Below are 18,384 nucleotides of genomic sequence, written 5' to 3' on the forward strand. Positions count from 1 at the left end.
TCAACAGCTTTAAACTTGCAAGCTCCTTAGATGGGCAAGCGCGGTGTCTAACGTATCCTTGAATACCAAGAGTCCCATCTCTTTCCAAGACCAACGACCTCCTTAAAATAACAGCCATTAGCATTCGAACACGTCCAGACGCCTTGCCATACCGTACTCAGTACTACAACACTATGGGGGAGATGCTCGTACCCCCATTCTACGGACACAGACACAGGCACAGAGATCCAGCAGCAGCCGAGGAGACTCCAACCCGTGCAACCCAGCTTCGAGATCTGTGCTCTTCAACTACTGGGGTTACATCGTCTCATTTTCTAATTTCAGTGTTTTTACGATATTACGATTTCTACTTTTACAGCTTCTTTCGCATTTAGAACACTTCAGTCTTGGGTGCCTGCTGTGGAAGTATCTTAAAGGTCTTTCTTTACAACATCCTGGAAGTATGCATTTCCTGAATCGGGGTAGTTAATATTTCGCTAAGCAAAATATGTAATAAAGAAGCTACAAAACGTCTTCAGAATATTCCTACAAAGCCCATCCCTTCTTGATGAAAAGCTGGAGCTCAAACATCCCTGGGAAATAACTGGGCTTTTCCCAGTTTTCCTGGGCAGGAAGGCTCCCTGCATGGCCTCACCTCATTACTAGTCACACGGGTGACCCAAGTCAGTCTAAGGCTGCCATGGGAGCAAGTCTCGCTCAACAAGGGATGCGTAGGAGCTTTACCCCAGGGCTTCAATATGCACAGCTTCCAGGTTCCCGGCTTCTTAGTGCTCGGCACCTGAACACTTCCGTAGGTGGCCCTGACCTGCCTAGGGAGAGAGGTGTGGAGCGACCCACCTGGAGCCAGCCAGGCTCTGCTCCCAGGCCAATCACAGGCCACAGCGGCGTCATGGAACCAGCACCAGCAGACCTCGATGTCCCACAGAAAGCAGCTTTTACCACACTCTCCACTGGGGAAGAACGGAGTTTACTGCAAAGCTCTCAGAGCCTGTATGAATCTCAATGTGAGTTTGCAATGTTTCCCAAATGTATTTGACTAGCTCCTTTCTCTCAAAAAGCAATTAACATGTATTGAACTAATAGGTTGGGAAGCTGTCACTAGAAGGCACTCACTTATTTTATGGTGGTTTTTTTTTTTTAAGTTAGTGGTTGGAGACCGAGAATGCATTCCCCCATAGAGAATAATGTTAAATATGATCAACTGCCCGCCAAAAAAATAATAACAAATAGTAACCTACGATTTAGCTGAAATAGGAAAATGCATTCCAACCTTCAACTCTAACAAGGTGTCGCAGGCCCATTTTCGTTTTCCAGCGGTGGTCCTTTAGGACTGACATTCCTGGTCCCCACCATGCCCTTGAGACAGAGACACATTATGAGGGTTGCTTCTGGTGGCCCTCACCCCAGTGGGCCAGGCGTTCCTGTGTAGGAATAAGAAGATAGTTGAGTAGGTTCTAGAAAGAGAATTGTCATGGCTATCCTCCCATTTTCAATTTTCATAATGAATCAATTTTTGTATATTTCAGAAGTTTAGAAATGGGTTAGCAATCACTGAAGGCAAGTTCTAGTTTGTTCCATTTGAGAAAATGGAAGGAAGGTCTTTCCCGAAGCCACGGAGGCAATAATTTACGCGCTACTCATAACAGCTCAAAAAGTAATTAGTCAAACCAAACTTCTACTGACCTTTTTCTGTAGAGACCGCACAAATAAAAACACACAGGATACCTTAAGAAAAATTAATAGCTTTATTTTTCCTCAATATACATTTAGAAAATAGGTCTAAGGAAAGGTTTCATGAAATAGACCAGAGGACTATATACAAAGTGAAGAGTTCCAAATCAGCGAGACCAAGTCACGGACGGAGCACTCTTCCCCGAGGGCCACGGCAGCCTAGGACCGTCCCATCAGAGGGGAGGCAAGCTCTCGGATGGTTTTTGAGTTCAGCTGAGGAAGTGTGCTGATCTGCAGGAGTTTGCTGCTTGCGTACTTATTCTTGATGGCCTGCAGAAGTCATCTGTGATTAAGCACACATCAGGACCCCCACCTTCTACCTTGCTCCCAGCCTAATTCACAAGTATTTAAGGGCCAGACCCACAATGTCCAAGTGGTGTGATGATGGCGAATCACTGAAGCCAGCGAGCGCTCTGAGGTCCTAAAGTGCGGCACCTGACAATTTCCTTCCATGCCCAGCAACAGCTGGTAGCACTGGTGATGGGGGAATAAATGATGTCAAGGTCCAAGGAGCAGGCTCTCTCTCCTATGCTGCCAGAGGGGTGGGAGGTGTTTATCATACCTAAGTGCCACCAGGACATAACAGGTCTGCCAGGACAGGCAGCAACAACGGCAATAAAAGCCAAGTGGCAACCAGTGCCTAGCAGACCCCAGACAACACCCTCAGGACTGAAGACACATTACACCTCCGTGGTGTGCTAAATTATGCAGAAACTACATACCAGGAAGCAAAATAGGTTGTCAGGACGCTTGGCACAAATGCCCTGCTCTTTGTCACCAGATCCTTGGTGATATTCAGTGTCACACAAGCACAGGACAGCATCCAATCGGTGCTGATTCCACCGCTCAGGTGGGCTGCACGGAGACAGACACCAGGCCCCCAGGAAGCTTTCTGAATGGGCTTCTTGCCCTTCCGTCACCAGGCCTGCATTCAGGGGCCTTTCGGTCATTGTCCCAGAAGATCAGAGGCCCCGAGTACCCAAGCTTTCCACAGGGCCCTTTGAGGGGTTCCAGACGACACGGTGAGCACCTGCCCTGACCACTGCGTGCCCTCCCCAGGACACCGGGATGAGCGTGGGTAAATGCGTGGAATGGCCATCTGGCTGACTACACTGGGCCTGGACACGGTTAGCCTAGCTACCTTGTTTTAAAGAAAGTCTGTTTTGGGAGTGTATCAGTACGCTCCATCCCCTGCTGTACTAGAAAAGAGTCTGTGCTAAAACAGACTCTCACAAATGCCAGTATTACATTTCCATGAAAACACAAACTCACACACACACGCATACCCTCATTCACAAAACCCCTAATCTAACGCTTTCCACAGTTTAGGAAGGAGTACTTACGATGAATTTCGTTAAGTTTTCATTAACTTTCACTACATTTTTGGCCATGTGCTGCATGACTTCCAATACTTCATTCTCTGTGTATCCAGTATAATACTGCTGCTTTAAGTTCTGGAATGCAATGCAAAGAGAAGGGGCAAGATAAAGCCTCCACTTCATTAGAAGAGCACATCCGACAGAGGCTGACATCACTCACCACTTATGTAAAAGCTATAAAATGATATTCTTACCTTCTGAAAATTTAACAACAGCTCTAAACACTACCATGGTCCCAGCAAAGCAGCCATAAATGCAAGCTGACTCTGGCTTGGAGCAAGACTAAATTCAGACGCTGTGCACCTTCAGCTAAATCAAGTGTCAAAGGTCCCATATTATTTTTCAAAGCTTGCACAGGTATGTACGGTACTCCAAGTAACAAACTTTCATGCTAACCTCTCTGAAAGGTGATGGAGAGTGGGACAGAGTAAAAACAAAACCCAACAAAGGAATGCCCCCTTCACAGGACGGGCAGAGACCCAGGACTAGCGCATCTCACACGTAACCCCCGCCCCCATCAAAGCCCTACTGGGCAGCGGCTGGTGGGGAGCTCAAGAGCCCAGACACCCATATCGTCAGTCAGGGAAAGAGGTTCAGAATTAAGAAATAAACTGGGCCACAGGCGGCAAGCTAGTGTACAAAATTTAGAAGAACTAAGACTACTCAGGGTTCTCTTGTTGGGCCCTGTGTAGTTCAGCACTGGAGAACAGAGAATAGAGAAGCTTCAACCCCCAGCCTTATGACCTAGCCTCCCGGAGAACAAAAATCAAGCAACAGGACAGTTGCTGATTGATAATAAGACTTGTCATGTATGAAGATATGTAAGCTGACTTTATTTCAGTTCTGTGATAAAATTCTAAAGGCTAAAATAAATCTGTCTCATATGCACAATATGATTGGGAAAATAAATCACAATTTAATCTTAATCCTAAAGTAATTTAAAGAAAAAAAGGACGAAGCAAGAGCAATCCTGCAATAACACACTACTACTGGTCTTTTGAAATCAATTCCCAGAAAATAAGGAGACCTGTAGTTAATAGGTTTAGTTCAACGTGTTAGCCATTAGGGAAAGACAAATCAAAACCACGATGAGACACCGCCTCACACCAGTCAGAATGGCTAACGTGAACAAGGCAGGAAACAACAAATGTTGGCGAGGATGTGGAGAAAGGGAATCCCTCTTACACTGTTGGTGGGAATGCAAGCTGGTGCAGCCACTTTGGGAAACAGTATGGAGGTTCCTCAGAAAGTTAAAAATAGAGCTGCCCTATGACCCAGCAATTGCACTACTGCATATATACCTCAAAGACACAGATGTAGTGAAAAGAAGGGCCACATGCACCCCAATGTTCATAGCAGCATTGTCCACAATAGCCGAACTGTGGAAGGAGCCAAGATGCCCTTCAACAGACGATGGATAAAGAAGATGTGGTCCATATATACAATGGGATATTACTCAGCCATCAGACAGGATGATTACCCAACATTTGCATCAATGTGGATGGGACTGGAGGAGATTATGCTAAGTGAAATAAGTCAAGCAGAGAAAGACAATTATCATATGGTTTCACTCATTTGTGGAACATAAGGAATAGCACGGAGGACGTTAGGGGAAGGAAGGGAAAACTGAAAGGGGGGAAATCAGAGGGGGAGACGAACCATGAGAGACTATGGACGCTGGGAAACAAACTGAGGCTTTCAGAGGGGAGGGGGTGGGGGGATGGGTTAGCCCAGTGATGGGTATTAAGGAGGGCACATGATGTGATGAGCACTGGGTGTTATACGCAAACAGTGAATCATGGAACACTACATCAGAAACTAATGATGTACTGTATGCTGACTAACATAATAAAAGAAGTAGTGAAAAAAAAGAAGAAAAAGAAATGCTGACCAGATGAAACTACAAAAAAAAAAAAAAAAAAAAAAAGGTTTAGAGCCCAAGGAAGGCAGGTCTAAGAGTAATTTAGCTAAAATGAGCCCCTGGTACCAGGACCATGTATCATTCATGTACTAGATGCCTGTTGCCTCAAGCTTTTAATTTCAAAATATTTCAAATCTACAGAAAAACTGAAATATTATTATGAACATCTGTATATTCTTTGTGTAGATTATTATTAACATTTTGCCACTTTCCCTCCCACGGTGTCTGCAACTAACTCAATATCAAATGGTTCAGCAAAAATTGTGTATGTATGTATTCACACACAATTTTTGAACCATTTGCAAATGAGTTGCAGACACCATGACACATCACTTCTAATGTTTCAGAAATATCCCTAAGATAGTCACAAACCATTATCCCAGAAAGAGCATCTATCGTCTACTACACTGTCACACCACACTATCCTCTGGCACATAGTCTATATTCAGATTTCTCCCATTGTTCCAAAAATATCTTGTACAGATTTTTCTTTTCAGACCCAGGTCCAATCAAGTTACCTGCAGTGTATCTGATCTTTAATTTTTTTTTACTTTAAAAACGACTCCTATTGTCCTTGGCTTTAAATGACAACTTGTTTGATGGATCCGAGGCCGGTCGCTTTTAGAATGGCTCACATTTTAAATCTGAGTGTTTCCTGACGATTGGATTTGTGTCAAACATTTTGGGCATGAATTTCATACAGGCGATCATGTATACATCCTACTGTATATCCTGAAATAACACCCAACTACTGGTTGTTCCTACCCAACCCCACAGGTATCATTTTCATTAGTTTCTGGTCTACCCGTAGTTTTGAAAAAGTAGAAAACCCATAAGCCCACATACATGCACTCGCTTATTACCCTTCTTTCTCATATAAGATGTCAAATGTATACACTTGTGCAGAGGAACGGCTCTGCCTGGGCGGCCCGGCAATCTCACATGTATCCACACAGGGCCCCCCAGGCAAAGGCCTGAACCACAGCTTATCTGTGGTGGCAAAATGCTCTGTGATCCTCCTGGAACACGAGAGGATAGGGGTGTGGGAGGAGCTGCTCCCATTCCCTTCCGTATCTCCCCTGAGAGGCTGTCATGAGACTTGTTTCTTAACACCCGGCTTCTGACGAGGCTTTCGTTCTGCCGCTCTTGGGGTACGTCTACAGGATAGAAAACGGCTTAGTGGCAGTCTAGAACTGGTTCGTCTCCAAAAGGTATCCCACGACTCACACCGCAGTCCTCTGATCCCTTTGGTTTCGGTGGTCGTCCTTTTGTGGTGTGTGAGACAGCTGGCAGCTATGGCTACTTGTACAAATCTAAAAGTGGCTCCTTTTATCTTTACTGGTGACATCAGTCAGGCCTTGGCCTTGCTTTGTCTTAGATGCTTGACGACTTGCTTCCTTCACTTAACCAAAGATCCCAGAAACCTTAGCACCCCGGTTGCCGGTGGCCTGGCTCAATCTTCACAACTCGGGAGCACACTTGGCGCCATGCTGCGGTCACCTCATCTCCGTCTGAAGCGTCCCAAGCAGCCTTCTTATAGGCTCTGGATTTTAACCATTGCTTCGAGGATAGTGTGGTGAAAATGCTAAGGCCTTTCCTATCAAGGGGGCCGAAAATATAACCTAATTTCTTCTTAATCCAACACTTACCCATCTTCCTTGGCCCAGAACCTTCTGGGACAGGCAGGACGCAGCCGCTGCCACCTTTGAAGGGTGATAATGCACCATATCATAGTCAATGAGAGTCAACTCCATCAGGTATTTGGCTAAAGTGTGCTGTTCCACGTCGACCTATGAGAGAACAGCCGGGGACAATCAGAAGTGCGGCTACTATTACCCTCTTGCAAAATCTTGGGCAAAGGCCTAGGAGCTCAAAGCCACTTGACTCACCAGTCTGCCCAAGAACTGCCCTATTTCACAGTATGGTACAAACACAGAGCATGAGGTCTTTTCCCTTAAGAACCGATAAACATTAGGACCTATCAAAAAGGTGTTTCCTATAAATGCCGAAGTTTTCCTTTAACTGGATCAGTGTTTCTAGGATAAGGCAACAAACAGCAAAAATCAAGTCTCATACAGAACCAGGGGCACTTACCTCCCCGGCTTTTGATGCCCGCCTTAAGAAATGTAGTGGCAAAGGTCGACCCAACTCAAATTTCAGTTCTTTCAAAATCAGTGTTTCCATCTCTCGGATTTGGGAACTGGTGTAAGCATTGTCTGTGATGTAAACGAAGTCTTCAATATTTGGAGAAAACATCTCCTCGTATTTGGAAGCCAGGAGCAGAGCTGTGATCCCAACCAGCTGAAGCTTCTTACGAGAAACCGGCTGAACCTAATTGAAGAAGAATGTGTCAAAAGTCCTACCTAACAAGAGGACTAGGGCTCTGGGCAGAAGGAAGTGAGAAGTACACGTCATCTCTGCTCACACCCCTCTTACGAGCACAGGTAACCTCCATGTTAATAGCAGGTACCATCAGGGGCGCCTGGCTGGCCCAGTCGGTGGAGTGTGTGGCTCAATCTCAGGGTTGTGGGTTCGAGCCCCACATTGGGTAGACAGATTACTTAAAAATAGCAGGTACCATCACTACTCCCAGCAGCCGTCTGTTGAGTACTCAGTACGTGCAAAGATGCCAACAACCACCTCATTGAATCCTCGCAAAAATCCTAGGAAGCGCGTTTATTTTTCCCCACTTAGAAAGAGACGGCCTGTGAAGAGATTCAGACACCAGCTCCAGATCACTCAATTGCTCAGTAGGGAAGAATTACGCCTGAGAACCAAGCGCCTGGTCTGCTCCAGCCCCGTCATCCTGGCTTGAGGGTCTGGGGACAGCCCCGACATGGCATTCAACATGTCTACCTCGAGATGAGGCCAAGCCAAACAGCAGGATTAAAATAATGGATGCCTAGGGATGAGGAAGGGGGTCTCTCAACACTTCCTTAATCCTTACCAAAAGTGCACTCATTATTCAGTGTTGAGAATGTCCAAAGAGGCTCCAGAGTCCGGGAAAATCTCAGTTCAGGGTATACGTGTTTCCCTTAAATTCCCTTTTCTTTTAAAAGGGACTTTGCTTTCCTTGCTTCAACTCTCATTATTGAAATCTACCTAAAATATAACTGCTCTCCTACCCAGTGAGGAATGTATAGTGCAAACCACCGATTTGCATTTCTTAGGATTGCACGGATTTCTTAGGATTTTGCAGTATCTCAGGGTGATTATGATAATCACCATTATTACTGTACTGTTGGGGCCGCATCTGTACCTGAGCTGCATCATAAACACTGACTTCAGATAAGTACACCCTCATCTGCAGGGCTCCCGGCTGGTGGGTCACGCGTGAGCGCTTTCTGCCGGGCTTTTCTTCTTTGTGGAACCAGGCGGTGACTATTTCGATGACCACTCCGCCTCGCAGCTGAATCTCTTACATTCCTCTACTTCAGACCTCCCATTCTCAGTACACCACCCACACACACCCCGAACCCCTGTCTTACTAATTCTGCCTCCTCTCTTTTCTACAGGGATTCATGCCACAGCTGGCTGGAAATGGCCAAGCTCTCTAGCCAAACTCCTCATTGTTCAGACGAGGAAACACCACCAAGGAGGACCAAACCACGAGCTACGGGGAAATCGTGGAAGCAGGCCTGGAAAACCAGCACCCACAGACACCACAGGCTTCGGGCTGACATTCAGACCTTCTGCTGGTATGGTTGCTTTGAGGAACGACTGGCCATGCAGTGCCCACCCCACGACCCCCCAGCACTTTCCTGCTGGCTGACCTCGCAGAAACGCCCAGCTTTGGTCAGCATCACCAGAGGTTGGACACATCTGGCTACTTCCCCCTCTGGCACCTCAAGTGCCTCGGTTTTTTACCAAGTGGCTTTTGATCTTTTCTTCCAGGTATCACCCTTCGGTGTTGCAGAATGCCATTACAGTGAGCCCCCAAAGCCGCGCTCACCTGCAGAAACCGGTCCATGATGGCGACGCACATGTACAGAGTCTCCTGCAGCAGCCTAAACTTGGAGTGGACTTGCACCAGCCAGTCTACCAGGATGGCGCGCATGCGTCCGTTTATCTCTCTTCCATCTAAGAAGTGCGGACTTATGGATTGCAGAGTCTGTAGGCGGAATTCGGAGTTTAAAAAGCTGACCTCATTTCCTTCCCTGCTGTGTGGTAAATGCCGCGTTGCTTGCACAACCAAAACACAAAGGCCCACTCACCTCAAGCTGCCTTAGATACTGGTAGATATCCTTAACGTAGTCGCTGCAGAGCTGAGGGTTCTCCCAGTCCTCGTGATCAATGTCCTCGACTTTGCAGAGCAAGGCATCAGAGAAAGCTTGGCAGAGGTTCTCTTCCTTCATGGAGATATCCTCTGATGGGGGGGAAGGACCCTGCGTGAACAAATTGACGTGCGTGCATCACCACCTTGGCAGTAGCTTGAATCATTAATCAGAGCCAAATATGTGCAGAGTCAACGGGTTTAAAAGTATCATACGCATTTTTAAAATATGTGAAAGCCAAAACAAATAAATTTCAGAGTAAGAGGTGAATAATTCAAGATGTAGCAGATGAAGTTTTTAGAGATATACTCCTCTGTTTAAAATTCTCGAACTTCACTCCAAGGGAAAACCTGAGTCGTCACAATGGCCTTAAGGCTGCATGATCCGGCTTGGCCCTCTTCCTCTGCTGACCCGTCTCCTATTTCTCTCCCCTTGGTTTGCCTCCCGGCAGCCGCCCTCACTGCAAGCGGGCTCCCTCTTCCCACAATGCTCTTGCTCTTGTCCCTGCACCCCCATGAGCAATTCTCTCATCTTCAAGTTTTGTTTAAATGTTACCTTCTCAATTTGGTCTATCCTGACCCCTATTTTAAATTACCATCTGCAGCCTATTCCCCCCCTCGACACGCATCATTTCTCTGTGTTTTTCCCCATAGAACCTATAACCTTGTAACACACTTTGGAGTTTACTTATATGTGATGTGTGTATTATTTTCTGTCTCCCTCTGCTAGACTGTCAGCTCTACAGAACTTAGAGAGTTAGCAGAGGCAGAAAATAACATATTTATAATTACATTTATAAATAAATAATACATTAAACTGATTTTGTCCCCTATAGCATCTCAAATGCCCATATCATCCCCAACGCATAGTAGGTGCTCAGTAAGTATTTATTGAATGAACCAAACTTAAATAGCTGGTTGCAGAAACTCTTAGAGCTGACAGTTCACTTCAGCTGTAGCCTCTTCTATGAGCATACAGATATCCTCTCATAAAGTAATTTATTCTAAATTGAGAAACTATTTGGCAACTAAAAAGCAGAAAAGCACATTCTGGCCTATGAATAAAACAGAAGGAAGCAAAGCCCAAGCAAGCACACACCCAGTGGTTTCTTATGCTGACAGGGTGACTATTTAAAAAAAAAAAAATCACACAAATTAAAAATTTATAAAGTAAGTTAAAACGAGTGTTTAGTAATGAAGTATAAATAACCCATTACTTTTTAAAAGAATAAGAGGTACTTCTCAAAGTAAAACCTAACAAGACTGCAAGGCTATAAAGACTATGTATTAAAGAAATAAAATATAGAAAGAGAAGACTGTGTAATAAACAAATTAATTGACATTAAAGCTCAGTGATGATAGTTTCCAGGCTTAAAGAAGGATGAAACAGCAGCAGTAAAATATATATAGCGGTTCAAAACCCATCCTTCCCTCCTACAACAGAGTTCTCAAACTGAGGAGGGACCAGCTGAGCAAGGCTCATCCATGCCATGTATTCAAGAACTTCCGAACCTCAAGGGACTAGAAAGACTAAGAGCTACTTGGGGCACCAGGGAAAAACCTAGATAAGGTGACCAGAGAGGTTAAGACCTCAAGGAAAATGAGTAGGGAAAGGTGCGCAAGTACAAAGTCCCAGAGGAAGCCAAGAAACAAAAGCAAGTCTGGGAAGGGCACGTTACTTGGGATGGCAGGAGCTAGTGCACAACGTGTGAGAGGATGGGCTGGAAAGGTGAGCGAGAACCCGGCTAAGGAGTTTAACACATTTTACTCGAAGGGAAGTGAACCCACTGAAAGAACTGAGCAAGAGCGGCAAAAATCAGTGGCGCCTGGCTGGCTCGGCTGGTAGTGCGAGCAACTCTTGATCTTGGGGTTGTGGGTTCGAGCCCCATGTAGGGTGTAGAGATTAAAAATAGAATCTTCTTTAAAAAAAGAGTGACTAGAATCAGATATACACTTTAATGAGCACATACAACTAGGTTAAGCTCAAGGATAAGCATCATCAGTGTCCCTGGGAAATGCAGTCAGTACTAGGAAGCCTGGTTTAAGGAGGCAGACGTTACGGTCGTGTGCTATGTGTGCCGTCTCGGCAGTTTGAAATGTTTACCTGTGTCTATTCAGAGGTACACCTGAGTTTAGCCATATCCCAAAACTACCAGGAGTAGACATGGACCATTGCTCTGGCCCTTAATGGAGAATTTCTTAAAAGCGTTCCTCTTGGGTCCCAACATAATTTAACGATTATGAAGATTCCTCTGTGCGTGCAGGTAGTAGCCTAAGCCCCCCAGGCAACTGTGTAATCCTCGTTCAGTGTCTGTTGCACGCAAAGCTACAAGCTTTATCAGCTAGCTAACTTAATCACAAACTTTTGAATGACAAAAGTGGTCTGAAGATAAAAACCTTCCAATTAGGTTAATGAATCAATTCTGTCGGTTGTTAGAGACAAGTGAAAAGTCATATCAGAAATAATAAATGTGGGGGCGCCTGGGTGGCACAGCGGTTAAGCGTCTGCCTTTGGCTCAGGGCATGATCCTGGCGTTATGGGATCGAGCCCCACATCAGGCTCCTCCGCTATGAGCCTGCTTCTTCCTCTCCCACTCCCCCTGCTTGTGTTCCCTCTCTCACTGGCTGTCTCTATCTCTGTCTGATAAATAAATAAAATCTTAAAAAAAAAAAAAATCTTTAAAAGAAAAAAAAAAGAAAAAAAAAGAAATAATAAATGTGAGGGGCGCCTGGGTGGCTCAGTCGTAAAGCGTCTGCCTTCGGCTTGGGTCATGATCTCAGGGTCCTGGGATCGAGCCCCACATGGGGCTCCCTGCTCAGCGGGCAGTCTGTTTCTCCCTCTCCCTCTATGTCTCTGTCAAATAAGTAACAATTTAAGAAAAAAGAAACAAAGAATAAATGTGAGATTTTGCTGGGTTTTTGTTTTTGTTTTTGTTTTTTTTTGCTCCAGGTTTATAAGGAGGAGAGTGGAGTCTGAGTAAAGGCTACTGCAATCCTCCTACTACTGAGTTGGGTTTGGGGAGAGAATTTACTACTATTAATATGCAAACATGTAGGTGTTTGTACAAGTTTTGGTAACCAGGGTTCCTTTATTTACTAGATTTATAATAAACAATGTCAATTAAGTGCACCAGGGAAGGACTTCCAGAATAACTGTTGTTTCCAATCAGACAGCTCATGATTTGTAGCACTAAGTGTGTACCTGTGCATACATAGGCACACACAATTATAGACAGGCAAATCATTCGCTGGGAATAGCTTTAGGGAATACAGTAAAATGGAATTTGGAGGGTAGAGAGAGTAATAAAACTAAACTGACTTTCTAGTCTATGTACTTAATATATTTCTGTAGTATTTTGCTTTGTTATGACTATGTTTCTTGTGTGATTAAAAATAAAAGGCACTCTTTTTTTTTTAATGTGAAAAGTTGTGCTTACTTCCCCTTTATATGTAGTTTTTGTATTAGGGATAGTTAGCCATAAAACATTCTCATAGTTGAATAATGACTACAGTAGAGGCATTTTTAGGCAATATGGGCTGGAGCAGTGGAACTTGATCAAGGTAAATTGGCCCACCGCGACCAGCGAGCGGAATGCCAACAGGCTCATGAAGCAAACCACCTGGAAATAGCCATAGGCCCTAACTAGGCACAGTTCTGAAGATTATCAAAAATGGGAAAACAGGGGCACCTGGGTGGCTCATCTGGTTAAACAGCTGCTTTCAGCTCAGGTCATGATCTCAGGGTCCTGGGATTGAGCCCCATAACGGGCTCCATACTCAGTAGGGAGTCTGCTTCTCCCTCTCCTCTCTCACTCGCGATCTCTCTCAAATAAGTGAATAAAATCTTAAACAAAAAAAGGGAAAATTCCATACATTCCCATACTCCCTCATTCTGCCCTATAACTGTGGCCCCTCACCACCACCTTCTGGCAGACAGTCTCTCCTTTGCTGTCCTGCCCACTGCTCTTCAATAACCTTCTCTCTTGTTCTGCCTTGGGTGAATTCTTTCACCACACACGCTGCTGGCCCCCACCCAATTAGCACCCCACATTTGGTGGCCTCCCATCTGATCGGAGTGTCCCACAACTATCACTGAACTTCGTGTTTAGATCCAATCTGTAAATCTAAAACTTCATCTGAATTTCTAGCTCTGACCCCCAGCACCTCTCCGAAGTGTGTGTGCTCAGGCATTTCTCCACTTGACTGGGGACTCCCTGAAAACAGAGTTGGTGGCTCCAGTGCCCAGCAAACAAGGGGGCTAGGAAAAAACCTTCTCCTTCCTTTCACATACAACTCAGTGTTTGACAAAGCCTCGTTGGTCAGCAAAAAAATAATAAAATAACAAAAACACTGTTTTCTCTACAAATGGCAGGATAATCGCTCCTGCAAACACCTGTGAATGGCTGAAACCCTTCCAAGTCCTCAGCCAGAGCCCTTTGTAATTCAGTTGCTTCCTTTGCTACAAAGAAGAAACCTGCCCTCTAGTCTTGCGGTGTATAATTAATGGATTTGGCTAGAAACATCTGCTTTCGTGAGCACATGGCTTATAAATTTTCCAGGGCTCTCTGTTGCTAGAACCCTGTGCTCAACTGGCATCTCCACATCCCCAGGGACCAGCTATAGAGGAGCAGCAATGACTGCAGATAGAGCAGATGACAAAGTAAAAGCCAGATGGCTGACCAGAGCCAGGCAAGCAGAGGGGCTCATCTGCCAGGATGAGGAGCTCGCCCTAAACTGGGGACTTAGTGATCTCTTCTGTACTACGTTTCTCAGAGAAAAGTGTATTTGAATTGGAAATAATTATTGTTCATTAATCCCTGATGTCTTCTAAAATGAGCAGCACATTTCAGCCATGGAAGTGATATTTATATGAATGGAGTTACAGGTCCATCATTCTTTATCTGAAACACAGTGGCCTCAAATTTGTCAGGAAGCTAAAGCAAAGGAGTCACCAAGGAAAGGTGGAGTAATTCAGAAAGAGCGGAATTGCAAAAGTCACAGGAGGAAAGGTCTCTTCTGTTCATAACATTTTCAGTTGTTTTTCTTTTAATTTGCCTTTTTCCCTTCTTAATTAGAAAAGTAATATGTACCTATGGTGAAAAATATCTGAAAATTTTAAAGAAGAAAATGAAAATGAATCTTAAGCCCAACGTAATACTCAAAAATAACTACCATCAAATTTTGTATACAAATACACACTTTTAGGGGCGCCTGGGGGCTCAGTCGGTTAAGCATCCAACTCTTGATTTCAGCCATGTCATGATCTCAGGGTTGTGAGATCAAACCCTGCATAAGATTCTCTCTCCCTCTACCCCTACCCCTCTCAAAAAATGCACACTTTGCGCACTTTTAAAAGCAAATCCGGGGCGCCCGGGTGGCTCAGTCGGTTAAGCATCCAACTCTTGATTTCAGCCACGTCATGATCTCATCCACTGCCCAGGCGCATCTGGCATCATTCCCTGGGACTACTAATTTAATTTCAGGTGCATGTGCCCCTTCTGGATAAGTCTCCTCAAGGCAAGATCTCTCTTTAACAGCCTTAACACTACTGGATGGGTATCATAAGTGCTCAATATATATATATCTCTTGAATACATCCAATGTATTACTCTGAAAAATTTTTAAAAAGTTATAGACATGTTATTAATGTATATTAAATATATTAAATGCACACACACACACACACACACACATATATATATTGAGCTGGAAAGAACAAAGTAGTTATTGTTGTATTCTCAACACCTGCAACGGTGCCTGTCCTGTAGTAATTACAGGCCAATCAGACCATTAGCGTTCTAACTCCAATTGGGTTAACCAGTCACAGAGACCACAATTTATCAACACAGAATTTTGGCATTACCTTATTCCTCCATTATAAGTAGGAGTCTCAGAACTGTGAGATTCCACAACCTTCATGGGCAAGCTCATTCTTATAATGGATTATAAAACCTACCAAATTGCACTTTGAGATCACTAAATTTATTTGAATATCGAGGTAATTAACTTTGTTATTCAAGGTCAAAACATTATAGTATAGTAAGAACCATCACTAAACGAATGTGTATGTTCAATTTGCACACTGTTGTTCCAAAGTAGAGCTCTGGTTATGATTGCTCTTCAGAAGTTGCAGTGATCGGGGCGCCCGGGGGGCTCAGTCAGTTAAGCATCTGCCTTCAGCTCAGGTCACGATCTCGGGGTCCTGGGACTGAGCCCTGCATTGGGCTCCATGCTCAGCGGGGAGTCTGCCTCTCCTTCTCTCTCTCCTTCTGCCCCTCTCCCTGTTCATGCTCTCTTTCTCACTCTCTAATAAATAAATAAAATCTTAAAAAAAAAAAAGGTTGCAGTTTAACCAAAAACAAGCTACTTCGTACATTTGTAAATACAGAACATCCCACCTTTGGAGCCAACACTTCCATCTGCACTGGTTTCACAGATGCAGTAGGTTTCAGTTGTTTGCTGACATTTGTTTTGGTGGGTTGAGCAGGTATTTTGGTGTTCTGAGCTTTCTGCAAGGAAAAAGAAACACAAATAGGGCAAGAGAGTCAGTGGTGTTCCTCAGAGCTATACACAATCAGCCTAGTGTGCGCATGGACAGTCCTCACAGCTGTTACCTTAGCGACTTGTGTAGCTCTGGTTGTAACTCTATTTCCAATTTCTTCCAAAACTGCCCGTCTGATTGTCACATGACTCTTAGCTTTAGAATTAACTCCAGTGTCAGCATTCTCCAAATCAGTGGACACCTTAAAAAAAAAAAAAAAAGTTAATGATGAATTAAAACAACTTACAATACTTTGCTAATGTCAGATATCCAAATGCAGAATTTGGGAAAGGTAAATATGCGGAGATCTATTTGTGAGAGGGAAAAAATACATATTTTAGGAAGACTAAAAATGCTATTTGTGATTGATCACATCACTTGATATTAGGCAAATCACTTACCCACCTTATCTGTAAAATAAACATTCCCATTAAGAGCTTTCAAGATAAGCAACTATTGTTTTATATAGCACCCACTTGTTAAAGATCCCTGTATACTAAATTCATCTATTTAAAAATTTTCTTTAGAGTAGCTCAGTCAGTTAAGAGTCCTACTCTTGCTAGTCTTGATTTCAGCTTAGGTCATGCTCTCAGGGTCATGAGATCCAGCCCTCCCTCGGGCTCTGCTCTGGGCATGAAGCCTGCTGAAGATTCTCTCTCTCCCTCTCCCTCTGCCCCTCCCTAACCACACGTGCAAGCTCTCGCTAAAATAAAAACTTTTCTTTAGAGAGATTAATAACAAGTACAATTAAAACACCATTAAAAAGCTATAATAGGTCCAGATGTTTAAAACCTAAATTAGCTTTGATTCTTATGCCATTCTACAAATAAGAAGCGCTCCTATAGACATGATCTTTAGAGATACTCCCTTTTAAAATGAGGTTGCCATAGCATGAACTCTCTTATATTAAGGATACTTAGAAGGAAACTGTTTTCACAGGTAAAATAGTTGTACTCTCAAATTCAGAGAAAGTTGAAATGGTATGGAACAAAAAATCATCAGTTGACCTTAGCCTACTTTTGACAGAATGTGCTTAGACACAAAACTTGCTAGAAAAAGCAATTCATACCAAAAAAGTTTATTTTATTGTAGAGGTGATAAACATTTCATGAGAAAAAAATAGCATGTTCTATCCCTGGGAATTGTGGGTCCTAATCCTTAAAATCTCCCAACAGGGGCTTTGAATGGATCTACAAGGACAGTGGGGCAGGGGAAAACTCAAGCCTTCCCTGAATACAATAGAATTTGACAATGAAAGAACTTTATGGGACAGATTAGACAAAAATTACTTGTCAGTTCAACTTAGACTCACAAAAGAATAGGAATTAAATACTGAATGTATTCAACTTATTAGGATTCTCAAAAGCACACTATTCAATTTTTTCCAGCAGTAATTGCCAATTTTAAAAAGTGTTTGAAATTTTAATGCTTAAGGGTTGAGGCCTGGTAATCTAAGTTGAAATTCATCTGGAGGGGAAAACTGGTAGCTTTTAACTAGCCTTATAGCCAGGAGGATGGACCTCAGGTGTGGCAGGGCCCTCTATTTTGCAGCAAACGATAAGTAGACCCAGATACAATTCAAGCCCGCAGAAAGAAAAAAAGAAAACAACGTTCAAAACACAATTAACGCTCCCGCTTTTGCACAGATGAAACAAATGAATCTGAACCCTTCCCTCTGTTTGCCATATTGTTCCAAATTATATGCAAAATCTTCATTATACTTGAGTAAAGAAATAAATTTTTTAAAGTGACAAACGCATATGTTAGTGTGCTTAACCTAAAAGACTTCGTGTGCAGAAATAAATGGGAAACTTAACACAAAACGAAATGTGAAAAATCCGAAAAACAGCCGTGACTGTTGCCTGATCAAACATTCAAAACAGTTTACTACCTACAGTTTCTTCCAGTCCTTCCCATCCCCCATCCCTGAGCTGGCAAGGAGTTTGAGAACAGAGGAAGGAAATTACAGCAACCTCTATTTAGATAGCACTCCAACAAAGAGCACTCGGGAATCGCTCGCTGAGTACCAAATCCAGTGCTGGAGAGGCTCACTTGACAGGTGCCTCCTCCAAGGCGCTTTCCTACACTTCCCTCACCCCAGCAATGTCCAGGGCGGAAGCGGGGAACCCAGAGCGGATCCGAGGAGGGGACAGGTTGGCAAAGAGGACAGGCCGCAGGCTGGGAAGCGGGCAGAAGGGGAGAGCAGCGCGGGTTGGGACGAAGAAGCCCTGCGCTGAAGAAAGAGGGAGGGTGGAGGTGGGTGACGGAGCTGCGCGGCCGAAGAGCCTTGCCTGTGTGGGGGGTTGGTGGGGCCCACTCACCGTCGGGCGTCGGAGCAGCGCCATGTGGGAAGGGGCAGGCAAGAATGCCAGCCCGGCCCAGGGAGGGACGCGGACCGGACACGGGGGACACAAGCTTCCGCGACGCAGTTAGCTCCTCACTCCGGCCCGCACGGCTTAGGATCTTCTCAATGTCGCCTTGTTACAGGATTCAAATACCGCGCCGCTCGCGCCCCCATTGGGCGGCCTTACGTACGGCG

The 18,384-nt window shown here is 44.4% G+C and overlaps 1 protein-coding gene across 1 annotated transcript; it reads right to left on the reverse strand.

The window, feature by feature from the left end:
* Positions 1 to 1,730: 1,730 nt before the first annotated feature.
* CCNB2 (cyclin B2) lies at positions 1,731 to 18,301 on the reverse strand. The gene is made up of 9 exons (XM_008706035.2): positions 18,167 to 18,301; positions 15,919 to 16,047; positions 15,703 to 15,813; positions 9,246 to 9,416; positions 8,984 to 9,142; positions 7,126 to 7,362; positions 6,681 to 6,821; positions 3,075 to 3,185; positions 1,731 to 2,001 (listed from the first exon to the last, which is right to left on the reverse strand). Exons 1-9 carry the CDS (start codon positions 18,188 to 18,190, stop codon positions 1,891 to 1,893), a joined length of 1,194 nt encoding a protein of 397 aa, XP_008704257.1. The 5' UTR covers positions 18,191 to 18,301; the 3' UTR covers positions 1,731 to 1,890.
* Positions 18,302 to 18,384: the final 83 nt, after the last annotated feature.

This window comes from Ursus maritimus, unplaced genomic scaffold, assembly GCF_017311325.1.
Source record: "Ursus maritimus isolate PB19 unplaced genomic scaffold, ASM1731132v1 scaffold_35, whole genome shotgun sequence".
Lineage (NCBI taxonomy): Eukaryota > Metazoa > Chordata > Mammalia > Carnivora > Ursidae > Ursus > Ursus maritimus.